Source organism: Myxine glutinosa, chromosome 2, assembly GCF_964187855.1.
Source record: "Myxine glutinosa chromosome 2, kmMyxGlut1.1, whole genome shotgun sequence".
Taxonomy (NCBI): domain Eukaryota; kingdom Metazoa; phylum Chordata; class Myxini; order Myxiniformes; family Myxinidae; genus Myxine; species Myxine glutinosa.
In genome coordinates this window covers 48,879,573-48,907,020 of record NC_136262.1, presented here as the reverse complement: position 1 = coordinate 48,907,020, position 27,448 = coordinate 48,879,573, and the positions used below count along the sequence as shown (strand labels likewise).

Sequence of the window (27,448 nt, the reverse complement as noted above, 5' to 3'; positions counted from 1 at the left end):
TCGTCTGATCTCCTCCCCCATTTCTCCCATCTCTTTAATAGATGCCGCCCTCATCTGTTCCAATTAATTCCTCTGAGCATCCAATTTACCTTCCAACCCGATTTTCACCTCCTCTATCTGGTTCCCCATCTGTTTGATTTCCTGGGCGGATTGCTCCCCTATTTCCCTCAATTTGCCTTCCATTGTGTTTTCTAACCCCCCTAACCCATTCTTCACCCCTTCCATCTGGTTCTCCTGGGCAGCCATTCTATTTTCCAACCCCGTTAACCCCTCTTTCATTTCCCCCTATTTGGTTACCGACGTCATTCAGTTGGCCCCCCAATTTACCTGCAAGCCCTTCCAACCTGTTGTCTATCCCCTCGAATTTATTGTCTAACCCCTCAAATTTATTGTCTAAACCCTCAAATTTAGCTTCTAGCCCCCCGATTTGATTTTTTAATCGCTCCCCCATTCTGTTTTCCATTTTTTCAATGTCAGCCCTTGCTTCGTCCCTCATTGGGTCCCCCAATTACTTACTATTTCTTTCCATCATTTGTCCCATTTCTCTGCTGGATTTTTCAGCCATTTTTGCCATATACCCCATCATCTGCACCACGAAGAGGTCCGATTTCACCAGTGCCGTGGGCTCGGCTGCCGCAGCGCCGCCATTTTGTGCCTCTGCAACCACGTGCGCGAGGGCGCCATCTTGCGCACCTGATACCCCCTCAACCACATCTTCATTTCTCTCCTCCTCCATTTCTCCCATATACACTTCCCTGGGGTCCAGGGTCGACTCTAACCCTTCTTCTAATTCCCCCACCGGCATCCGGTCGCCTTGATCATCCATGGCGCGATTTTAAATTTGGGATGTTAAAATTAAATTTTGGCCGCTCGAAATTTTGAGCGCGTTATTCGCGCTTCAGGTCCGAATCCGACACTCCTGACACCAATTGTTACGGATCCCAACGTCGGCCTTTCCCTTTAAGAAGGGGGGATTAATCCCCTCACTGATGACTGACCGACGTGGTCCTGGGGGTATGACATCATGCCCGGTTGGCGCTGGGTAGGGTATTAGGACCAACCGTCCTATGACCTAAATACCAGCGCCTCCCGGTACGCAAGGAAATACTCCCCGCTCACGGCCGCAGCGTAATGGATGATTTGCGCCGAGCGAAGCAAACTGCGGCGTGAGCCGTTTACCAAGACTAGACCCGATTTATATTCGTTGGCCAAATCGCGCCACGTACCCTCAATATGGAAACCTCTAAAGCGACCGAATGTGAAGAAGAGGACAAGGTAGGAAGAACAGAGATTTATTATTTTTTACACACAACTAAAGCAGAAAAGAAATGAAATATGATTTACAAGGCAATGGAAAGAGCAGGAGGCAGAGTGCAAATTATTAGCTTAACTACACAGTCTTACTTATAAACCCCAAGACAACATGAAAGATGGACAAACGAGCAGACTCACACGATGGGGAAATTGCAGATGGATTGGCTGGAGGGAGAGGAAGGTCCAGCTCGGACCGAAGCACGGTCGGGTCGGGAGTGGGCAGCCGCCGTTCCTTCGCGGCCACGTCGGCGCCGCCGTCAAAGCCCAAGCTGCGGTCGTGCAAGCTGCTACGGTTCGAACTGCAGCGGTGGCAAAGCTGCGTGGTGGAGTCAACGCTGCGTGGTGGAGTCAAAGCTCAGCTCTCGTATCCCATCTGCTCCGTGTCTCATCTCGTCTCATCTCTTCTGGGGGGCGTCCCGTGACGGGTTATATATGCCACACCCTCAAACCTTCGCGAACCTCCTCGATGGTTCTCTCCACGCCCTCTCAAAGCCAAACCCCTCATCCTTGGTTGGTCGGCAAGGGCTGGCTCACTCCTCCCCTCTATGACGAGGTGGAGACACGCCTTTCCTCTCCGAGCTCACCTCGTGGCTAATGGAGTCAAAGGCGCTGACCATCAGCCAAAACCATAGTGGCGAATGCAGTTGGCAATAGCTGACAAAAGGGGAATCTATCTTATTTAATTACCGCAACACAATGAACTAGTGGACCACAGAGCCTTATACTAACATGTATTACGAACATAACTAGTGAGGGAACTTAAGATTTGCTACGTGTATGCGATGGATTAACTAAGGGCGACTTTTGATCTTTATACTATTGGAGGGTGATATTTACAAGATTTACAGCATACAAAAAAAGGAAAATTTACATCAGATTACCCACACAATTCCCATATCACCAACAATATATATATATACATACTGTTACGGTTTTGCAATACAAGACACCACCTCTAGTTAATTACACGACAACATGTTGCCTGCAGTAGTCAGTTATTTCTTATTAAATGTAAAGATTGGTTCCCTTTCCATTGTGTAGTAATGAAAGCAGATATGCATTGAGTTAGGCAGGATTCCAACCCTCCGTGTGGTTGAAAGAAGCAAACGTTGGTTCATGAATGAATAACCGCACGTGATCAACTGTGACCAGTGGAAGAACGGGCCGTGAAACCTTCCAGAGGGAGGCGTGGCTAAATGAACGACCGCACGTGACCAACATCAGCCAATGGTAGGCCGTGGAACCTTCTAGAAGGGGCTTCCACCCGATAAAGGTCTGTGCCGTTCGTTGTTTGATCTCTCTCTCCTCGTTCATCCTTCAAGCTGACTCTTCCGTGCTGTCCTTCACCTTCGTCCTCGAGCTGGTTCATCCTCCGGACCTTCCTTCAAGCGGTGGATCGTCCTCGGAGCGGACCTTCCTTCAAGCCGGTCGTCCGGATCGAACCGGGCGCCACGTGCGGGAACTGCCGGACCCGAGATAGCGTCCGCACGTCCACCGGTATGAGCCTAACCGGTGTGTGATTCATTCCCTGTGTGTGTGAGTGTGCCAGGTGCCAGGTGCCTGTGCCAGGTGCCGACTCACACCTGTGAGTGTGCCAGGTAAGATTTGTTGTTAAGTCTGCTTCTCGTCCTTTTTTCTGTGCCATTGTAAATAAAAGATGTGTACATTTTGTTTCCTTTCGACCTGCTCGTGTGCGTCCTTTAACCCATTGACCGAGCATCCTCCAAAACCGAAACGGCAGCTCAATTAGGCCAGTAGATCACGCAAGGTAAAGCAGCAACCCACACCGTGCGACCCGCTCGGCGCACCTGATTGGAATAAGGTGTAGGAACGCGAGGGGTTCAATTCCCGGTCTTCCCGGCCACGTGGTCTCGAAGGTATTCGGGTCACAATCGATAACCCTTTGACCCCGCGATTGGTGGATTGGTGATTGGAGTTGCTACCCAACCCGCCGGGCGCAAGTTTCGTCTAGCGGTCGATGGCCCGTGGACCCGGTGTCTGAAGGGAAACGGGGACATAATACCCCCCACCCCCTTAGTACGTCGACAGAACCGGGAGCCGCAACAATATATATATATATATATATATATATATATATATATATATGTATATATAGTATATACAGCAGGGTGGAGCTTATTTTTGAACTTTTGAAATATGATCTTCGTACCCTCTCAATTTGTTCCTATATATGAAATATAATTGCAGGCAAAATATGAGCACAATTGAACAATATTTAGGGGTAGCTCAATGATGGTAAATTTTCTGATACCCCAAAGCTGCGGCCGCCCTTTTATTTCGCATACTACTGATAATAGATTAATTCTGTTGATAAATTAAGAACCCAATTTTAACTACTAAGTAAATTGACACTCTCTCCTATCATCATACACACAACATGCAATCATTGTGGTAAAATTAATTACTGGGAACACAGATAAAACCTTTAAGTTATAAAACTCTGTGCTCCATTAAATAAATAATTACAGTAGTAATATGTACATTGTACATACACAATATCTGTTATAATAAAAGAGTAAAATGTTCGTTGAGCTAGAGTCTGCTAGACAATAAATGCTAAAATGAGATGTAGCGCTGACCTGGGAACGCTTATCACCATAGTATCTAAAAGTAAACACTGTACATAGGTGTATCACAGAACACTATTTGAAAATAAAAACGAAGTTATCACAGGCTTTGCAGAGAATCACAGACACAATGGGTGTATAAACATGGTATAATATTATCACAGATTATAGAACCATAATCATTGTGGTTCAACTGGTTCATATCTATTATCCAACCAATCATCCGAATCCCATTGTTTTGCTGATAAATTGATAATGCAAATTTTCCATGAATTTATATTCCAGACATGTTCAGACTTGTTTACTGTTTGGACTCAATGGACTGACTATGCTGACTAAGCAACAGCTGCAACACTGTTGCAGCAGTATGTTTGTGTAATTGCTTGAGGCATTGTGCTCACTGCTCAGTTATTAATAGAACTGTTTGAATTTTCTTGATTCTTAATTTCTTAATGCTATGTTCTATTTCTTTCAGATTCATATCTGATTGAAAATGTCATCTGTGGAAAAAGCAACAAGATCTCAAACCAAGTTGTATCTCCTTGGCGACTCTGTGACTGAATTAAGTGGCAGCAAGTTGCCATCATTGTGTATGGCTCTTGGATTCTTCCGACATCACCATCTCGATCTGAAGCAGACCGTAAGACAATCGTCGGATGTTACCATCACGGAAATAGCTAACTTTTGGAAGAAAGCTAGAATCCCGATGAGAGCTCATCAAAACTGCCAAACCAAGCTTGAGCAGACATTTGAAGAATGGCGTCTTCTGAAAAAGAACAAAGCGCGAACGTCACCAACTCAACTCGCGAGAGAGTCGGCTTTTGTTTCCAGGCTTGAAGACCTTTTTGATGTCGCTCACGCTGATGCTCTGACCAATACGTCAGTATTACAAGAAGACAAGGATTTATTGTTAGCCCAGCGAGAAAAGGGAAGAAGGGGGTCGCTGGCTGGAGTAGATGTAAAGCTTGCTGCGAAGGAGAAAACGGCGTCCAAAAGAGAGGAGGAAATGCTTGCCAGGCGACAGCGAATGGAGCAAATGAAACAGTTAGCAGCTTCTACAGCTGAACTGATTTCATCTGGTTCTGAATCTGAAAACAGCTCAGCAGAAGATAGTGAAAAGATGGAAACTGGGGACAATGCAAGTGAGGGAGCTGCAGGAGGCATCACATTTCAGACACGAAAAAGAAAGAGGGGGCGAAAAACTGTCGTTACTGAAGAACTCGCAGCCGCTCGAGATCGCACAAAAGTGTCAGACCGCAAGCCGTTTTTGTTATAGCAGAAACTGCCAAGAGCTTGGGACAGAACATTGATGAACTTGCTCTAAACAGAGACTCAATTCGCCGACAAAGAGTACAACACCGAGTCCAGAGATCTGCAAATATAAAGGCGGAGTTTCAGGGTAACGTTCCCCTTGTTGTTCACTGGGACGGCAAACTGATCCTTGATCTAATCATAATTGGAAAAGACAAGGTTGATCGCCTGCCAGTATTGGTTTCAGGGAAAGGAGTTTCTCAGCTACTCACAGTTGCCAAGCTTCCATCTGGAACAGGCGAGGCTCAGGCTGCTGCTGTCTTTGGAGCCATTGAAGACTGGGGCGTAGCCGACAGCATCCGAGCTATGTGTTTTGACACGACCAGCTCAAACACTGGTTGGATCGCTGGTGCCTGTGTCCTCCTAGAGCAGAAGCTTGAGAAGGAGCTCTTGTCACTAGCTTGCAGGCATCACATTATGGAATTGATAATTGGTGCAGTGTTCCAAGTGTGTATGGGATTGGGAGCCAAATCTTCTCCCGAGGTTCCACTCTTCAAACGCTTCCAGGAATACTGGGGATTCATAGACACGGCCAAGTATGAACCAGGGATTGCAGCTGATGACGTGGCAAGTCTAGTGGAAGACATAAAGCAAGGCACTATCGATTATGCCAACAAGCATCTTGAACAGAGTCAGCCGAGAGATGATTATAAAGAATTCTTGGAACTTGTGATTGTCTTTCTCGGTGCTGCTCCTGCCAGAGGAGTGTGATTCATGTCACCCGGAGCAATGCACCATGCCCGCTGGATGTCCAAAGTAATATACTGTCTCAAGATCTGGATGTTCAAGGCTCAATTCAAACTGACTCCTGCAGAAAAGAGAGGATTACGTGATGTGTGTGTATTCACAGTACGTGTCTACCTGACAGCCTGGATCTCTGCACCTCAAGCATCAGGTGCTCCTTACAGTGACCTGCTGCTGCTGAAGTCACTGCTTGAATACTCATCAATCCATCCAGCCATCTCAAAGTCAACATCACGCAAGTTTTCCAATCACGTGTGGTACTTGTCACAGGAACTTGTTAGCTTGGCTTTCTTCGACAGTCGGGTCAGTTCGGCAACCAAGAGACTGATGGTGAGTGCCATGAAGAATGAAGAAGACCAAGATCAGGATCATTCCAAGCGAATCACTGTTGCTCTTGATTCATTCAAGGACAAGAACTTGGAAGATTTCGTCACAGCAAGGTCAATGAAACTTCTGCGAATGATGGAACTTCCAGATGGATTTCTCGCGGTTGATCCGGACTTGTGGGATGACAGAGACGACTACAAGCAGGCTGCAGAAACAGTCAACTCTCTAAAAGTTGTCAATGACTATGCTGAATGTGGAGTGGCACTCATTCAGGAGTACAGTGGGTTGATAACCCGCGATGAAACTCAGCTGCAATTCCTGCTGCAAGTTGTCGAGGACCATCGCAGAATGTACCCTGAAAGCAGAAAACATACACGGTCCGGGATGCCATGAAAATAATAAATTTGGGGTTTGCTGGACATTGTCAGACTGATACTATGAACTCTGTCAGAAACTGAACAAAGAATTCACTATTAACGTGTTCAAAAATAAATACTGTGTTCAAGTGTGTTGTTTAAAATAAATTAAGATATAGTCTGATATACTCGTAATTCGTTGAATTTTTATAGTTTTCATAATCTTTGCGGCCCTTGAGCTACCCCTAAACATAATAATTTAGTGCTCAACCTTTTTATACAGTGTTTCTATATTATATGGAACAGATTAAGGGGGTAAGACGTTCAAAAATAAAAATTTAGTTTTTTTTAAATTTTTAAGCTCCACCATAATATACAGTATATATATACAGTATATATACAGTATATATAAGTATATAGCAAATATTTCATTTTTATTTTACCAAAAACATTTATGACATATTATTTCTTGCAGCAACATTTATTTTCATTTGATACCATACAACACATATTTGGTGTGAATAAAATAAAAACAACATGTATGCAGACTGAATCACCGGATGCCATTTTGTTTTTAAAATTACTCCGCTCTGCCAAGTATGCGAGTCGGACACCATCGGAATTCGTCATCTACGTGATCTAACAAAAACAAGACCAAAAGTCTAACATGCTTCGACTGACGCGATAGGGAATCTACCTTGTAATAAGTTCTGTGTAGTCCGGTTTGTCAGGTTAAGATGTATACCTGTGAACATACCAGGATGTTCGAGTGTTAGATGGTGTAGGCATTAAGATAACAGCCCCTGTGTGTCAAACCTGGTAGTCAAACCTTCGTCCCTTATGGCAATACACTCATTTAAACACTTAAACAGGCCCTTAGCGCAACATTAAATAATTCCCTTCCCTGACAGTGACTTTGGAAGGAACAGGTAAGGAAACCAGGCCAGGCCACCGCCGATGATGGCCGCCGCCAGATACACCTCCGGCAGGCCCAGCCACATCGAGTAGCACGAGCTATTACCACGCCACAGGCCTGTGATTTGGTGGAGGGCACTGATTGGGTGGTGCGCCAAGGCTGATGTCACCGCCGCAAGGTTATATAGGGGCGCGCCGAAGGACATTTTCCCTCTTTCAGTCTTGCAGATCCAGCAGTTCTCTTGCACTCTTGGACATCCGGCGCTTCTGGCTTGCACAGCTTCCTCTGGCAGCTCGAACTCTCTTGCGCATGTCCTTCCCTGGCTATCTTTTGCTATCTGCGCTTTTCCTCTTGGTCTTGAGAGGTCCGGGTGGTCTTGGCTCGACATCTGTGTGGTGCTTGGAGCGGTGCTTTTGGTGCTTTGGGGCCTCGTGTGCGATCAGCGCTTCTGGAGCTTGGAGCGGTGCTTTGGGGCCTCGTGTGCGATCGGCGCTTCTTGAGCTTGGAGTTTGGAGCGAGGGACCTCGTGGTGTGCGATCGATTGGAGCTTGGAGTGAGGTCTGGTGGTGTGCGAGCGGGGCCGAACGGAGCCGTGTTTGGACGGCAGACTATACAAGACGACAGACAAGATAAGGCCGCACCCACAGAACATTTTACACGACGATTCTTTTTCTTTCATTCATCTCTGTGTCCTGTTGTTGAGTCTGGTGAGTGGGATCCCAATTTAGTTACATTATTTGATTACAGTTGCATTTCTTGTTATCGGGTTCCGTGGAATAAATCTTTATTTTTGTACATTCTAAATCTTGTGTTTGTCGAGTACATTAATTCCCCGCAGGATCGAAGCTGCCATTGGTTCACCAGAAGGTAAGTGCTTTTACCACAGCTTTCCACTTCCCTTCTTCCTCCCGCGTTTATTATAGCACAATCCGTGTTTGGTCGTCGCCTCCATTAAAGCCATTCTGGTCTTCCGCGGTCCCTGGTGTTAACCGGAAGGGTCCACGTGACAATATGTATATAGCAAATATTTCATTTTTATTGTACCAAAAACATTTATGACATTATATTATTTCTTGCAGCAACATTTCTTTTCATTTGATACCATACAACACATATTTGGTGTGAATAAAATAAAAACAACATGTATGCAGACTGAATCACCGGATGCCATTTTGTTTTTAAAATTACTCCGCTCTGCCAAGTATGCGAGTCAGACACCATCGGATTTCGTGATCTACATGATCTAACAAAAACAAGACCGAAAATCTAACAGTGGCGTAGCTTGGCTTGTAAAATATTATAAACCACAAACACATATGAATAGCTTTTTAAACAGTCGCTAATGCTGTTTATAACATTAAACAAAGACATTTGGAGGAATCCCGACATTCGTGAGGTAAGTTTTATTTCTAGAACTGAGGGAAGATCTACTGTAATTTATGTACCACACAAGGGTTGGATAATAACATGCTATCAAAAAAACAAGGCGAATTCCTTACTTCCACGGTTGTTAGTCCGTACACCGCTTATCATTGATTCATGAACTGTCCACCACTTCAATCCATTAACTATGTATTCACGACATTGGGATTAAAGTGTTATGGTTATATTTACTATATTATTATTATTATTACAAAAACGATACTACTGAAACGATACATTACTGTATTAAGAAACCTAGGCTTAATTTGTCCGAAACGGTCCGAAGATGAGGCATGAAGACTAAGGCCTATACGTACCGTATTGTTGGAAGAGACGTAATGCTTTCGATATTTGATGGTCATTTTAACAATCGGTTTGTTTGTGTTTCACACTGAATGAAAAACGTTAAGGTCGAGCATGGCGATTGTGATATATGACAGGTTCGACGATATGTTCGGTCTGAACGAAATTGGAATCAAAATGCCGGAGTATGGAGGGTCAGCTGCTGTACCTTTTTGCGGGTCAAACCCCCCTCCCCACTCCGTAGACCCTCTTAATGGGCGCAGATTTTGATGCGGTCATTACACCTTCGTTAGGCATCAGATATGCAGCTTGTGGTCAAGTTTCATCAAAATCGTGTGTGCAGTTTCGTAGAAGAGAGCAAATACCTATTTTGGAGGGGTCAAACCCTCCCTCCTCCTCCCCGTAGACACCCTTAATGAGCGCAGATTTTGATGCAGTGAATACACCTTCGTTAGGCATCAGATATGAAGCTTGTGGCCGAGTTTCATCAAAATCGTGTTTGGTTCAAGTGATAATGACTGGAGTGTTTCCAGACTCAATGACTCAATGACTCACTCACTGACTGACTTACCCACAGACACTGCTCGATCGCATAAGCTCACCAGACTAAAGTCCAGTTGAGCTAATAATTTATACATAATTGCACAGAGCTCACTTCATTTGATATTCCTGCAACTCTGCCAATGTTTCACCCAACTCACCAAGTTTCTTTCACATTGTTGCAGAAAACATTTACATTGTAGTGGTTACCGCTGGATGTACATAATCGCCTTGCACCGGCCAGAACACGGCCAGACGCGCCTCTCCCGGGCATGCCCGGACTCACTGTTCCCGGGCACGCCCGAACCTCCCGGGCACGCCCGGTCTCGTCTTTCCCGGGCATGCCCGCTATCGCCTTTCCAGGGCACGCCCAGAGCGTCCGGGCATGCCCGCTATTGCCTTTCCAGGGCTCGCCCAGAGCGTCCGGGCATGCCCGCTATCGCCTTTCCAGTGCTCGCCCAGAGCGCCCGGGCACGCCCAGCCTCGACTTGCCAGGCCGCAGCCAAACACGCCCGGGCAGGTCCAGACTCGCCTTTCCAAGGCTCGCCCTTGATACCCGGGCATGCCCGGTATAGCTTTTGCCGGGCAAACTTCCCGACATAAATGTGTATATATATTGTTGCCCGAAAAACGGGCTTGTCAGAATACCTGAGCTGTTTTGTTTCAATAAAGCAACTCGGACGAATTCCGTCTTTGGTTGCGTCAATTCTTTCGACTCGCGTTGGAGCGCAGTTCCTTCATTGGTGACCTACCGACATGGATACGGCAGTGACGCTTAAACTGCCTACCTTCTGGGAGACTCACGCGGCTGTTTGGTTCGCCCAGGCGGACTCCCAGTTCGCCCTGCGAGGCATCACCGCGGACGACACACGCTTCCACCATGTTGTGGCGGCGCTCGGTTCCACCACCGCGGCCCGCGCCTTGAGCCTCCTCCAGCACCCGCCGGCTGCTGACAAATACGACGCGCTGAAGACGCTCCTCCTCGGCGCTTTCGCCCTCTCACCGGCAGCACGCGCACGGCGCCTGCTTGACCTGCCCGAGCTCGGCGACATGCGCCCGTCCGAGCGCATGGACTATATGCTCTCGTTGCTCGGCGAGCACTCTCCGGCATTCCTGTTCCGGGAGCTGTTCCTCCGTCAGCTGCCTAACCCGGTACGCCTCGCCCTGGCTGGCACGTTGATCACGGATTCCCGCGCCCTCGCCAGGGAAGCCGATAAGATCTCCTCGGCGGGCCAGCACATCGGCGCAGTTACCTGGAGCCCGCCGCCGTCCGAGGCGACGCCCACGACGCCCGAGCGCCCTGTGCGGTTGGAGGCCGAACTGCCGGTGCAACTGGCGGCCGCCACGCCGCACCGCCCGCTTCCGACACGACGGCCGGGGCCTCCACCTGACCGGGCGTGGTGTTATTACCACGCCAGGTTCGGACACAAGGCTCGGACGTGCCGGCCCCCGTGCACTTTCGGCAGGTCGGGAAACGGCCGGGCCGGCGTTCATTCCCAGCCATGAGCGCCGGCCACTCGGGCAACTTGCTGTTTATTCGGGACAAAGCGTCTGGACGGCGTTTCCTGTGCGACACCGGCGCCCAACTGAGCGTCATACCTGCCTCCGAGCAGGACAGGCTGGACGCAGTTTACGGCCCCTCTTTGGTCGCTGCTAATGGCTCGGCCATACGCACTTTCGGCCCACGCGTCGTCACCCTCTGCTTCGGCAGCCAGCGCTTTCAATGGACTTTTGTTACCGCCAGCGTCCCCGTGGCTTTGCTGGGCGCCGACTTCCTATGCGCGCACGGGCTGCTGGTCGACGTCAAACGACGTCGCCTTGTCCACGCCGAGACCTTCAGCTCCCTGGCGTGCACACTGAGCAGCTACGCGCCGACCGAACTGGCGTGCGCCCTCCCGGCAACGAACGAGTTCGCTCGCCTGCTCGTGGAATTCCCGGCCCTCACGCGGCCGACGTTTTCGGCCGTCGCGGTGCGGCACGGGATCGAGCACCACATACCCACTACGGGCCCGCCGGTCTACGCCAGGGCCCGCCGCCTCGACCCAGCCAAGCTCGCCGTGGCAAAGGCCGAATTCGACGCGTTGGAGCACCTCGGCATCGTGCGGCGCTCCAATAGCGCGTGGGCCTCGCCACTGCACATCGTGCCAAAGCCGGGGGGTGGATGGCGCCCGTGTGGCGACTACCGCCGTCTCAATGACGCTACCACCCCCGACAGGTACCCGATCCCGCATATTCAGGACTTTTCCGCCCGTTTGGCGGGACGGGTCATCTTTTCGAAAATTGACCTGATACGGGGCTACCACCAGGTACCTGTCCGGGCGGCCGACGTCCCGAAGACGCCCGTCATCACGCCGTTCGGCCTGTTCGAATTTTTGCGGATGCCGTTTGGCCTCAAGAACGCGGCCCAGGCATTCCAGCGCTTGATGGACGGCGTGCTGCGCGACCTGCCGTTTCTTTTCGTCTATCTGGACGACATCCTCGTCGCCAGCACGTCCCGCGCCGAGCACCTCCTCCACCTCCGAACACTGTTCGGTCGCCTCAGCGAGCACGGCTTAATTGTCAACCCGGTCAAATGCCACTTCGGCGCGACGACCGTTGACTTTTTGGGCCACCGCATCACCAAGACCGGGGCCGTGCCGCTGCCGACCAAGGTCGAGGCCATCACCACGTTCCCGCTTCCCCGTTCCATCAAGGCCCTCCAAGAGTTCCTCGGCATGGTGAATTTTTATCACCGATTCGTGCCCCGTGCTGCTCAGCTCATGCGGCCCCTTTACGAGGCCCTCCGGGGCAAGCCGGCCAAGCATGACATTGTTTGGTCCGCGGCCATGGACGCGGCCTTCGCCAGTGCCAAACGGGCCCTCGCCGACGCAACGCTGCTGGCTCACCCGGTGCTCAACGCGCCCATCGCCCTCACTACGGACGCCTCCAACTACGCGGTGGGCGCCGTCCATGAGCAATGGGTGGACGGGGTTTGGCAGCCACTCGCTTTTTTCAGCCGGCAACTCCGGCCGAACGAGTTAAACTACAGCACGTTCGACCGCGAGCTGCTCGGGCTATTCCTGGCCATTCGCCATTTCCGACACCTCCTGGAGGGCCGCCCGTTCACGGCTTTCGTCGACCACAAGCCGTTGGTCTACGCAATGGCTAAGGTCACGGAGCCGTGGTCGGCCCGCCAGCAGCGCCACCTCTCCGCCGTGTCAGAGTTCACCACGGACATCCAGCACGTCGCCGGCAAAGACAACGCCGTGGCCGACTGCCTTTCGCGGGCCAGCGCGAACGCGGTCCACCTCGGCGTGGACTTCACGCTCATGGCGGCCGACCAGACCACCGACGCCTCGGTGCAGGCACTCCGCGTGGCGGACACGGGCCTCCGCCTGGCCGACATCCCCTTCGCGGGCACCGTCCTGCTCTGCGACGTCTCCCAGGGCCAGCCTCGCCCCATCGTGCCCGTTTCCTGGCAGCGCCGCATCTTTGCCTCCATCCACGGCCTTTCTCACCCGGGCCGGAAAGCTTCTCAGAAGCTGGTATCGGCGCGTTTCGTCTGGCACGGCCTTCGACGAAACATCCGCGACTGGGCCAACGCCTGCACGGCCTGCCAGCGAGCCAAGGTCCACCGCCACACCCAGGCCCCGCTGGCACCTTTCGCCGTGCCTGAACGGCGTTTCGACCACGTCCACGTGGACCTGGTGGGTCCCCTGCCCCCCTCGCGGGGGTTCACCCACCTGCTCACCATGGTGGACAGGACCACCAGGTGGCCGGAGGCCGTGCCCCTCACCTCCACCACCACCACCGACGTGGCGCAGGCATTCATCGCCACCTGGGTCGCGCGCTTTGGCGCACCAGCGGACATCTCATCCGACCGCGGCCCACAGTTCACTTGTGAGCTTTGGGGCGCGGTCGCCCGTTCGTTGGGGGTCACGCTGCACCGCACCACGGCCTACCACCCCCAAGCCAATGGGTTGTGCGAGCGGTTTCACCGCTCCATGAAGGCCGCACTCATGGCCGGCCTTCAGGACGACGGTTGGGCCGACCGGCTGCCGTGGGTCCTTTTGGGCCTTCGCACGGCCCCCAAGGAAGACCTCCAGGCGTCCGCCGCCGAGCTCGTCTACGGCCAGCCACTCCGCGTCCCGGGCGAATTCGTGCCTGACGCTACCAGTCCCTGGTCCGCCGCTCGCCAGCGCTCGGACCTCCAGGAGGCCGCCCGACGATTTGCCCCCGTGCCGACGTCCCGCCACGGTGGCCCCCAGTCCTACGTCAACCCCGGCGCTTCGCACAGCGGAGTACGTCTTTGTGCGTCATGACGCGCACCGGGGGCCACTCCGGCCGCCGTACGACGGGCCCTTCCGGGTCCTGCGACGGGGCGACAAGTCTTTCATCGTCGACTTCGGCGGCCGGCCGGACTGGATTTCTGTGGACCGCCTCAAACCGGCGCACATGGACGTCGACCGACCACCACGGTTGGCCCTTCCTCCGCGGCGAGGCCGCCCCCCGTCCACAGTTCCCCCCGCTCGACCACCCACCACCACGTCAGACCCCTCCCCACGACCCTCCAGGGGTCGCTTCGGCCGGGTCATCCGGACCCCCCTTAAATTGACCCTGCCGGTGCAGGTCGATTCTGGAGGGGCGTGTGTAGCGGTTACCGCTGGATGTACATAATCGCCTTGCACCGGCCAGAACACGGCCAGACGCGCCTCTCCCGGGCATGCCCGGACTCACTGTTCCCGGGCACGCCCGAACCTCCCGGGCACGCCCGGTCTCGTCTTTCCCGGGCATGCCCGCTCTCGCCTTTCCAGGGCTCGCCCAGAGCATCCGGGCATGCCCGCTATCGCCTTTCCAGGGCTCGCCCAGAGCGTCCGGGCATGCCCGCTATCGCCTTTCCAGGGCACGCCCAGAGCGTCCGGGCATGCCCGCTATCGCCTTTCCAGGGCTCGCCCAGAGCGTCCGGGCATGCCCGCTCTCGCCTTTCCAGGGCTCGCCCAGAGCGCTCGGGCACGCCCAGCCTCGACTTGCCAGGCCGCAGCCAAACACGCCCGGGCAGGTCCAGACTCGCCTTTCCAAGGCTCGCCCTTGATACCCGGGCATGCCCGGTATAGCTTTTGCCGGGCAAACTTCCCGACATAAATGTGTATATATATTGTTGCCCGAAAAACGGGCTTGTCAGAATACCTGAGCTGTTTTGTTTCAATAAAGCAACTCGGACGAATTCCGTCTTTGGTCGCGTCAATTCTTTCGACTCGCGTTGGAGCGCAGTTCCTTCAACATCATGAATGGAAAAAACTTGTCTTCAAATTATATGAAGAAAGTGGAAACGTTTGGTTAAATAAAATCTAATCCTGTGGGACTCTCCGTGGTATAAACATGGAAGTGATGTCATTTTTACGGCGTAGCCCATAGGGCAAAGCCATCGAGAACAGTGTTTGTCCGTCCGTATGTATGTATGTATGTATGTATGTATGTCCCCTCAAACGTATACCAATCAGAGCTGAGGATCTGGTCACATGACAGGGTGATGTGATTACGTCTGAGGTCATTACGGCGGTACAGCGGCTGACTCTTCACACTCCAACATTTTGATTCCAATTTCGTTTGCATTTTTCACATTGAAAGCATTTTCTCTGATTAATTTTTATCGTAGGTACTGGTACCAGGTAGGTACCGGTACTATTTGGGTCATGAGGCGAATGTCATTTCAAATTTTGGTTGTGGCCAAAATTTTTTTTGGGGAACCACTGCTTTAACTGTTGGAGCTAAGCTATGGACTAATCGTTTTATTATTTCTTACCACAGTGCATGGTGCTCCTGGCCCACCTGGAGAGAAAGGTTCTAGAGGTATTCCCGGAATGCCAGGAACTCAGGGAGATGCCGGTATGTTACACAATCATGGTGGGTCTAAATGGATACTTTGAGTAACACATTGTATGGTACTGTACTTGTAAAATACACGTTATTGGTATATCACGTGAACAAACACCATTTACGGGCAGTCTCGGTGCCTTTGGAGCCTGAAGCTCAGTTTAGATATGTGGGTATATGTGAGGACTTTGGAATATGCCACATTGACAATTATCAAATAAAATAAGAACAAAATAATTTTTCTGACAATATTTAGCTTTTTCAGGTCCCAAAGGAGATGTGGGGCCAACAGGACCTCAGGGTGAGAAAGGACAACGAGCTGCTGCTGGACTTCCGGGTCCAAAAGGAGATCCAGGTATGGAGATTTTCAGAGCAGTAAGGAGTCTATGGGGTAAGTGCAACGCATGAGAAAAATCTGTAGGGAAATGCCATTGAGATCCTTTTAGATGAATGACAGGATGACGAGGAGGAAATGGACAAGCGACCATAGAAAGGACATAACCAGGGATGAGGGAAGCGCTCATCTTTTCAGGGTGATACATCTCAGAATTTAAGATCTCAGTCTGAAATTATATAACAGACCCCAGCTCAGCCAAGGTTGCACAGGTAGAAGAAACACCTGTGCAACTCATCATACCCAATTATATTGTTACGGAACGCTTTAACCGGTAAAAGGGAAATAGTTTATTCTATTTATTTCATAGGGCGTGTTAGCATAAGTGTGAAGTAATTAATGTAATTAGCGAGATAGTGCTGAGTTGTGTTTAGAATCTCTTGCCTCCCTCCTCCAGTCTTTGTATCCAAGCCCCATCTTTCCCCTCCATACACTCTGCAGCATTCCCCATGTAAATCTGTCTTTGTGTTTTTCCACGAGCAAAACTGGGCAAAAGGTCACGCAGCTCGAGGGATGGGCGGAGTTGGATCGAGTTGTTCCACCATTTGTGGCCGTGTTCTCATATCTTCACCTCCTCATAGTTTCTTCTGTTAATAAATCCTTTGTTAATGAGAACCCTGTCTATGGTCACAGAGGGATTGGTGGCTCTGAAGTGCATTTAGTTATTTGGGCAATTTGACCCGTTATACGGGTGAATTGGGATTGTGCCTTTGAGGCGCCATTTATAAGCCATCGAAAGCTGTCAGGCGGATTCGCCAATGGCATGTGGTTCTTAAACTGCTGGCTACGCCCACACAAATTTCAGGCAGACATGGTGACCTCTCTTCGCCTACTTGCTTGGTGGTTCATTGGACCGGTTAGAATTCCATGACCATTACAATATTGTAGCGGTTACCGGAAGCATGACACAATCACCTTGCACCGGCCGATGACGTAACCGGCGGGCGGTTACTTGCCCGGACTCGCCCGGACATGTCCGGACTTGCCTTGCCCGGGCGGACTCGATTTGCATACCACGCCCCGTTGAGAGGCGTGGCTGACTTATTTGCATACCACGCCCCGCCTGAGAGGCGTGGCTTTTGTGTGGTGAACTTTTGATACAAGGTTGCAAACATTGTCATAGGTTGGTGTTTTGGTTTCATTTCTTTCCAGGTGACAAAGGACAACATGGATCAACAGGAGAGAAAGGAGAGCAAGGTCCAGTTGGCCCTAAAGGCGAGAAGAGCAGCAAGGGGGACCCTGGTATGTTATATACATAATGGTGTCTTGTGTGTTATGTGAGTACATGAGAATTAATGTTTGTTTTGTGTCATAATAAAGGAACCAAAATGTAAAGAGGAAAATGTAATTAATTGTCACGTAAAGTGATAAAAAAAAAAAAATTCAACGGTTTATGACCTGCCATAAAATATGATGGATGCTTCTTGCAAAATATCCCCGTGAAGGATCTAAAGGTGATCCAGGAATACAGGGCCAACAAGGAGAAACCGGAGCCACAGGTAATCCAGGAAGGGTTGGAATATCAGGAAACGATGGTCGTCCTGGGCAGAAGGGAGCAAAGGGAGAAATGGGACTGCCTGGACCTTCTGGACCTCTGGGGTTGCCAGGGGTTGCAGGTAAGACCAGATGAGCTACATTGTGTTTGTACAACTTAAAGCTTACATGCTGAAACAGAACCGAGGCAACAATGGTAATAATACAAACCATCTTTTGATTGCAAACGCATTGTGGGGCACTGCAAAGGGGGGGCGGCAGGGGGGGGGGTGAAGGGAGAGGGGGTGGAGGATTAAATTGAGAAAAGGAAGAGAAGCCGAGAAGGGAAGACGAGAGGAATGAGAATGGAGGGATATGGGAGTAGGAAGAGAAGGAAAAGAGGTTTTGAAGGAGATGTGAGTAAAGGGAAGGAGTACGTGACTTTCAAGATGACGTATGAATGCTAAACGAAGCCTTTTGCGCATGTGTTGTGTTGTTATTCTGTTTTGCTCACCGGGCACTTTTAACCTGCCATTGCCAACACGAAATCTGTAATTGAAATCGCCTTTTAAACAGAATTTTCAGCATTTAGACGAAAGAGTGGCAATTTCAATATGGCTAACCATAATTGTTCTGTTCCTGAATGCAAACTGGACACACAGTTAACCAAATTGTTAACCAAAATAACAAATATGAGAAATATCCATGGATGAGAGGTGTCAGGTTCATACCATTTCCTGCTAATACAAGCTAGCAGCGATCATGGATATAACACTCAAGGAAGGACACTTCTCCTTTTAGCAATAGATGCAAAAATGTAGTATAATTTCTGTTGTGGGCCCATAGCAATTTTTTTTTGTTTTTTTCCCCCTTTTTTGCCATATTTACATTTGTCCTTTTGACTATGACTTAACAAATTAATGCATTTACATAGCCTGGATAAATTATTGGAGAACTGCCGCACAACTTGACCAACTTTAGATAAGTATGAATAAACAAAGTCAGTCAGTCATGTCAAAGGGAAACCCCCATGCTGAAAGAGCTTTCAGATGCTCCACAAGTCCTGCTTCCTTCTGCTCACCAAGAGATGTTGGATGACCCAGCTTGCTGTGGTGTTTCCCATTAATTTTTTGTGACAACGTCCACAATGAGATTATACCCTCAATTAAAATTTTTATGCAAGTCAACGACGTTTACACAACTCAACCAGTGAACATTCAAGATCCGAAAGAGCAGATTGAAACAGCTTTTTGGAGAAATGACAGTTGGAATGCAACAGGAAGTGGTTTTGGAGTATTGCGAAAGGTTGCACACATTGCTTGAAAATGATGGAAATCATGTTAAAATCCATAACTAATTTTGTACACTTCTGAATTTAATAAAAGCTTTATCATAAAAACTTGAAATATGTATCACTATCCTGTAAAAAAAAATTGTTGGATTTTGTTTCTTATCAATAGAATTATAGGGGTTTAAATTGTGGAGAGATAAATGGGCCACCTGGTACCATCTTGATGCAGACTTTTAGCGTGGAAGAAAAGACGTCTGAAACTTTAGGATTCCGGGTCAATTCCCTTTTTTCAACCACCACTGATCTAACCCAGTGGTCCTTCTTCCGGGAAATCCCGTAATGGAAATCCCCCGATAAGCCAGAGCTCAAGCATATTTACATATTATAAGTTCAAAGGCAAAATGATGCCGCTGCAGACTCTCACATCTTTGCTTTCCACTGGATGATTCCCCAGCCTGGATTTCACATGACGGCGCTGTACACTGTACAAAGGGCGTTACTAAAAAATACCACCTCACACCGTACACTGTACAAAAGGCGCTACTAAAAAAATTCCGGCTCACACCGTACACTGTACAAAAGGCGCACTAAAAACATACCAGCTCACACCGTACACTGTACAAAAGGTGTTACTAAAAATATACCGGCTCACACCATACACTGTACAAAAGGCGCTACTAAAAAAATACCGGCTCATACCGTACACTGTACAAAAGGCGCTACTAAAAATATACCGGCTCACACGGTACACTGGACAAAAGGCGTTACTAAAAAAAATACCAGCTCACACCGTATGCTGTACAAAAGGCGCTACTAAAAAAATACCGGCTCACACCGTACACTGTACAAAAGACGCTACTAAAAATGTACCGGCTCACACGGTACACTGGACAAAAGGCGTTACTAAAAATATACCGGCTCACACCGTAAACTGTACAAAAGACGCGACTAAAAATATACCGGCTCACACCGTACACTGTACAAAAGACGCTACTAAAAATGTACCGGCTCACACGGTACACTGGACAAAAGGCGTTACTAAAAATATACCGGCTCACACCGTAAACTGTACAAAAGGCGTAACTAAAATATACCGCCTCACACCGTATACTGTCCAAAAGGCGTTACTAAAAAAAAATACCAGTTGGCTCACACTGTACAAAAGGGATTACTAAAACAAGACCGAAAGTCTAACAGCGGCGTAGCCGGGCATGTAAAATATTATAAACCACAAACGCACATGATTAGCTTTTTAAACAGTCGCTAATGCTGTTTATAACATTAAACAAAGAAATTTGGAGGAATCCCAACATCCATGAGGTAAGTTTTACTTACAGAACTGAGGGAAGATCTACTGTAATGTAGATAATACCCCACATGGGTTGGGTACGAACTGTTTTGTTGGAAGAGATGTAACGCCAAATGCTTTCGATATTTGATGGTCATTTTAACAATCGGTTTGTTTGTGTTTCACACTGAATTAAATATGTAAAGGTAGAGCATGGCGATTGTGATATAAGACAGGTTCGACGATATGTTCAGCATGAACGGCATATAAATCGAAATGGCGGAGTGTGGAGAGTCAGCCGCTGTACCGCCGTAATGACATCAGACATAATCACATCATCCTGACATGTCACCAGATCATCAGCTCCGGTTGATATACATTTGAGGGGACATACATACATACAAACAGACAAACACTGTTCTAGAAGGCTTTGCCCTACAGGCTACGCCCTAAAATATTGGATCACACTGTACAAAGGCGTTATTTAAAAAATACAGTCTCATATTGCACACTGTACAAAAGGCCCTACTAAAAAAATAGCGGCTCACACTGTACACTGTACAAAAGGCGTTACAAAAAAAATACCGGCTCACACTGCACACTGTACAAAAGGCGTGACTGGAAAAATACCGGCTCACACTGCACACTGTACAAAAGGCGGTACTAAAGAAATACTGGCTCACACTGTACACTGTACAAAAGGTGGTACTAAAAAAATACTGGCTCACACTGCACACTGTACAAAAGGCTTTACTGAAAAAAATACCGGCTCACACTGCACACTGTATAAAAGGCATTACTAAAAAAAAATACCGGCTCACACTGCACACTGTACAAAAGGCTTTACTAAAAAAATACTGGCTCACACTGCACACTGTACAAAAGGCGTTACTGAAAAAATACCGGCTCACACTGCACACTTTACAAAAGGTGTAACTGAAAAAATACCGGCTCATACTGTATACTGTACAAAAGGCTTTACTAAAAAAATAATACCAGCTGACACTGTACAATCGTCCCCAGTGTTTTCTATCAATCTGTTTATTTTACCTATCCTTAAACCCCATTTTTTTACCTGCCCCTTTTAACCCTCTAACCTTGGGGTTCTTAACCTGGGGTATCCATACCCCTTGGGGGTATGGGGACCAAAATCTGGGGGTATGGGACTTGTAATAAATAATAATAATAAATAGTAATAAATTCAATGAAATATCAAAATATCAAGATATTTTGAATTCACACTGGAACCTCATGGGATTGGTAATCAGGCGCGGATCCCCGAACTTGGCCCATTTTCTGGGTAATAAGTTACCAATTTGCATCAAAAAAATAGGCAATTAAAGTAAAAACTCCCCTCAGAATGCACCACAGAGCACCTAGAAATCAAAAGAATTCTAGGGGGACATGCACCCAGCACCCCCTAGCTATGCGCACCTTCGGTGCGCCTTGGTCAGTCAACAGTCTGGCGAAGGGGGTAAGGGGACATCGTGGGCAATCCGTTGGGGGTCTTGACAGGGAAAAGGTTAAGAACCCCTGTTAAATAGACGGTCGGACGTTACATGGTTAGACAGTTAGACAGTTAGACGGTCTAACCAATTACCCCACAATATCCCTGAGAGGGAAGATGTTTGTTTTCCAGTGGCACTCTCGTAAACATACGAGTCCGGTTTGTTCTTCCTTCGATACGTAAGGACAGGATCTTCCAGCTAATTTACGATAAAAACAACGCTGAACCTAATTAGGCTATGAGCCAGACCCCCCAAATTGACCGGTCGGTACCATACAGATGGAGTAAGGCTCATTGTGATTTTTAGCAAGATATATGTCCCTAGATATGAAAAAAAAGTGATAGCAGTGTATAACTCTCGGCCATCTCTGTGTTATCACCCGAAATATTATTATACGCCCGCTTCGCTTCGCCAAAAAATGTGATATTTGCTAAAATTGGAATGAATATGTTTTTAAGGACCACAGAGTGCCAAGATCGAGATCGAGATCGTATTTGTTCGAGAGATCATGATAAACCTAGAGTGTGGAGCAAGTTTGCATGCATTGTGAAATATAATGTAGCTGATGTTACAAACCTACTTTAGGATACTAGCTAATACCAAAAATTACACTGAGATACCAAAAGTAGTAGACGAATAAACCTAAAATGTTCAAAAGCGATGTTTCGTTCCAAAATATCAAAATTAGGGGGTATGGTTGAACATATTTTGAACTTTGCCAAAATATGTGCCCCAAACAACCACCATATTACAAAGTAATGATATATTCCAATGCAGTGGTTCCTTGCGAAGATTTTGAGGGGTCAAATGTTACTCTGGGAGTTTTTATTTTTGAAATATTGACAAAAATGTACAATGTGAATTCTGAACTCGAAGCGATTTCGGCCACTTTTTCACTAAATTTAACATATTTTTTGTCATTATATCAATATTTTGATAAATAACCCCCACAAATGTTCTATATTTCTATTACTATATTAGTTGGCATCCAGTATGCAAATTATTGGCACTCTGTGGTCCTTAAAAACATATTTATTCCAATTTTAGCAAATATCACATTTTTTGGCGAAGCGAAGCGGGCGTATAATCATATTTCGGGTGATAACACAGAGATGGCCGAGAGTTATACACTGCTATCACTTTTTTTTCATATCTAGGGACATATATCTTGCTAAAAATCACAATGAGCCTTACTCCATCTGTATGGTACCGACCAACCCCCTTGGCTCATAGCCTAATTTACAGACAAGTTAAAATGGACGAGACTGAACTAAATAAAACATTCCTGTAAGAGCTGAAGAGTGTGTAGTCCTTGTGTGAAGACTTGCTTGGTCAAATAATGATTAGCCAAGGATTTCAGGTAAAATGTAGAGGGAAAAGTGAGTTTTAAAGTAAAACAAAACATGTATAACAGTATAACAGTAACAGCACTTCTACGATTAAATGTTGTATCTCGGTATAACCTGTTACATTTATGATGAAGCTAATAATGTTACTGAAAAGTTTTGATAGAGAAACCTAGAGAGGGCAGCAAATGTGCCAGGGCTCCAAAGGAAGATGGGGCTTCACCCCCTCGGTCGGAAGATGGGCGGAGCTTGGACTGTGTCCGTGGCGCATCATATTCAGCTGGGAGTGGGGCGGAGCTTGGACTGTGTCAGTGGCGCATCATATTCAGTTGGGAGTGGGGAGGAGCTTGGACTGTGTCCGTGGCGCATCATATGCAGTTGGGAGTGGGGGGGTGCTTGGACTGTGTCAGTGGCGCATCATATTCAGCTGGAAGTGGGGCGGAGCTTGGACTGTGTCCGTGGCGCATCATATTCAGTTGGGATTGGGGAGGAGCTTGGACTGTGTCCGTGGCGCATCATATTCAGCTGGGAGTGGGGCGGAGCTTGGACTGTGTCCGTGGCGCATCATATTCAGTTGGGATTGGGGAGGAGCTTGGACTGTGTCCGTGGCGCATCATATTCAGCTGGGAGTGGGGCTGAGCTTGGACTGTGTCGGTGGCACATCATATTCAGGTGGGAGTGGGGCGGAGCTTGGACTGTGTCAGTGGCGCATCACTCATTCACCTGGGAGAGGGGCCGAGATAGGATTGCTCATAAATAAACGGCTCATACTGTTCATTCATTTTTCATTTAACTGATTTATTTATCTGCTTGCAGAATGTAAGCACAAACCACTATTATGTAATAAATTTATATATGGTCCATTCATTATGACGAGACATGAGTGGATAAGAATGTTAATCACCAATACCCTTCATTGTACTACCACAGGTGAAAAGGGAGTCATGGGACCTCCTGGTCCTATCGGCCCGATAGGTCTTCAAGGTCTTCCAGGAATCCCAGGAGCGATAGGAGAGAAAGGAGACCAAGGGGACCTAAGCAAAGAAGGTAGGTTTATGCTTGGTGTGACCCCATTTGAGAATATCAGAAGTTCAAAAGTCTGGATGTCAAGTGCTATGGAGAAAGGATGGAGAAAGGCTATCTTGACTTATTTTGTGTACCAAACACAAAAATACTGGTTGCCCAAAATTTTGAGTCTCTTTCACTTTGCAGATTACCATCGTTTCAGATGAATGAATAATGAATGATCGTTTTAAGGCCATTTTTCCCCGCTAGAGCAGGGGTTAGCCTTGCGGGCCCCATGACAATCCTGGTTCCCTGTTTGAGGCAATGTTTTTATGGCCGGATGCCCTTCCTGACGCCAACCCTTGGTCATGCTCTTACGATGCGCAGGGATACGGTGTATCTATTCTAAACCGGGGTACACACCGTGATCATTCATCCCAGCAAGCTGGTACTCAATTTGCCGACCTCGGAAGGATGGCAGGCTGAGTCAACCTCAATGACAGGCTGAGTCAACCCCCCTGGTGTTAATTCAGCGATCGACCGGGATTCGAACCCAGGATCCCAAGCCAGCACCCTAACCGCTAAGCCAGATCAGATCAGATCATCTAATCAGATGAGGCTGAATAATAGGATGTAATAATTTTAAACGACACATATTTGCTTCTTTGTCATGTTCTGAATCCAAGGAAACACCTTGTGAGAAATATCAGGGTCACTACATGTTTGCAGAATTAATTTTCACATCATATTTGATTACATAGGAAAATGTATCATTGTAATCCTGAGTGTGGATTGCTTATGAATATTTTATTCCTGAAAATGAATAAAGAGAAAAGTACTAGTTTGTTTGAATCTCACCCAAAATCCATGAAATATACTCTTCTTTTTTTGGTCGACAAAGACAAGGCTCGTGCAAGAGCTGGAATACAGAAGGAGTACCAAATGAACATTAGAAATATGGGGTAAGGGGGGAAACACCAACAGCAGGGCCAAGGGCAAAAATAGACAGAGACAACCAAACAAGGGATGTGGATAAAGAGAGATATGGGAGGGTGCAGGGAGTGGACAAGATGGATACAGAAGCAAATTCTCAGGAAGGAAAATGGGAGAGTTGGAAGGAGGAGGGCTTGGGGAGGGATAATAGTGGTAGAAAAAATCATGGTTTTTTTGTATGGTGGATGATGTGAAATGGTGGTGAACACCTGTCTTGAAAACCTGGAAGGAAGGATGAGATTGAAAAGAATGTGGAAGTTGGTTCTACAGGTGGGGAAAAAGAGGAACGAATGAGTGGAGGTGAGCAGTGATCCTGGATTTTGTGAGTTTCACCAGAAGAGGGTTGCTTGTGGACTGTAGGAGCCCTGCAAAAACATGGGGGGAGGAGGTGCAGGAGGGACAATGCACGGAGAGGTCAGAGCATGGAAAGACCAGAAAGAAGGCGGTTTAAGACAGAGAGACCACCGACCTGACTGTGATGGCAAAGTGATAGGCCTATAGATTCAGCTTCATCGCGGGAGTTTGCAATGGTCTTGAAGGCCATGGTTTCCACGGTGTCAAGCTGAGCAAGGTGAGAGGCAGGAGCACCAGCCCAGAGGGGAGAGCAGTATTCCATCAAGCTGTGGATGAAGATCTTGTATGTGGACATAGGAGTTCAGGTCTGCCAGGGAAGTACTTTGCACAATGGAGGAAGTCCAATCGTCGGCTGGCTTTGGAGGCCAACTTTGAAATGTGGTTTGCCAAAACATGGTCATGGTTGATAGTGAAACTCAAGTGAGTGACTGAACCTCTTCAACAGGATTGCTAAGAAAGAGGATGGAAGGGTTTTCCAGACGGTCCTTTCAGAGAGTGAGAGAGCGAGAGAGAGAGCGAGAGAGAGCGAGAGACAGCGAGAGAGAGAGAGAGAGAGAGCGAGAGAGAGAGCGAGAGAGAGAGCGAGAGAGAGAGCGAGAGAGAGAGAGCGAGAGAGAGAGCGAGAGAGAGTGAGAGAGAGAGAGCGAGAGAGAGAGCGAGAGAGAGAGCGAGAGAGAGCGAGAGAGAGAGCGAGAGAGAGAGCGAGAGAGAGAGCGAGAGAGAGAGAGCGAGAGAGAGAGAGAGAGAGAGAGAGAGTGAGAGAGAGAGAGCGAGAGAGAGAGCGAGAGAGAGCGAGAGCGAGAGAGAGCGAAAGCGAGAGAGCGAGAGCGAGAGCGAGAGCGAGAGCGAGAGAGAGAGAGAGAGAGACAGTGTGAGATTTGTTAGGATTGAAAGATAGTTTTGGAGTGGTCTAACATGCAGACAAACAAGAGGTGAGAGCGGAGTTGTAGTCATAGTCAAAGGTATGCCACGGGGTTGTATACAGACAGTGATAAATTGAGTTATTGATGTAAAGTGCTGCTCCGCTACCAGGGCATGGTTCAGGCCAATCAAATTGGAGGAGACAATATAGCCAGCAAGAGCCCCTAAGGAGCCACATCCTTTGGGAGGAAGGATTCTGTTAAACAGCTGACAGGCATTATGGGCCTTGTAAAGGTGACTACATTTCGGCCTCAGGCTTCAAGCCTTGGACTTCAGGTCTCTGGTATCAGCCTATGTGCCAGTGTAATGGAATTACCCGAGTTATATAACCACGATGCATTATGTACAGCAGTATGGAACACGGGTTATGTCTTTGCTTCATGTATGGAACACGGGTTACTTCTAATTTCATGAGCAATTGAGGCAGCGGTCTGTTGCCTATGCATCACCCAAATAAAGGGATGTTTCATAACATGTTGAACACTTGTAACAAGATCACCCGTAAGGTGGGTACTCTGCTTGTAATATGCAATAACGAAAACAATAATCATGGCATGTGCCACATGGCACAGCATTACTCCAATGAGATCTATGAAGAACGTACAGTGTGTTCCAAAAAGGCCTGGACAATTTTGTTTGTTAATATATTTAGTACCACAAATGATACAATGATACTCTTTGTTTTATTTGATACAGAAACTCATACGGTTTTTCTTTAGTTTCATGTCTGGTGATTTAGTGTGAAACAAAATGGCGACTCCACAAGAGAAAGCTCAGTGCGTCGAATGGTTCATCAAGACGATATCTGACTCAAAGGTTCAGCGTAATTTCTGTACAAGGTACGGAATGAATCCGCCATCGCGGACTAGTATCAGAGAGTCGTGCAAGAGGTTTAAGGAGACTGGAAGTTGTCAGAAACAGAAAAGTACCGGTCGACCAAGCACAAGTGCAGCAGACGTGAACGAGTGCGTGAATCATTTCAACAAAGTACCAGAAAATCAATCTAACGCACATCCAGAGAACTGGGACTACCAATCATCAACGTACACAGGATTTTGCATAAAAGACTGAAGCTTTATGCCTATAAGGTGCAGATTCTGCATTAACTCAAACCAAATGATGGACCCAAACGCAACTGCTCAGTCACATAGAGGCTGACGAAGATTACCTGAAAAAGGTCATGTTCATAGACGAAGCTTGC

At 48.0% G+C, this 27,448-nt stretch overlaps 1 protein-coding gene across 2 annotated transcripts in view; it reads left to right on the top strand.

Moving 5' to 3' along the window:
- LOC137421810 (uncharacterized) overlaps positions 1–27,448 on the top strand; it is a 74,752-nt gene that overhangs the window by 30,720 nt on the left and 16,584 nt on the right. For both annotated transcript variants that reach the window (XM_078773253.1, XM_078773254.1), the window contains exons 5-9: positions 15,609–15,686; positions 15,940–16,029; positions 17,221–17,310; positions 17,514–17,684; positions 23,905–24,021. In XM_078773253.1, the coding sequence (XP_078629379.1) occupies positions 15,609–15,686; positions 15,940–16,029; positions 17,221–17,310; positions 17,514–17,684; positions 23,905–24,021 (546 nt within the window). The remainder of the gene's footprint in view (positions 1–15,608; positions 15,687–15,939; positions 16,030–17,220; positions 17,311–17,513; positions 17,685–23,904; positions 24,022–27,448) is intronic.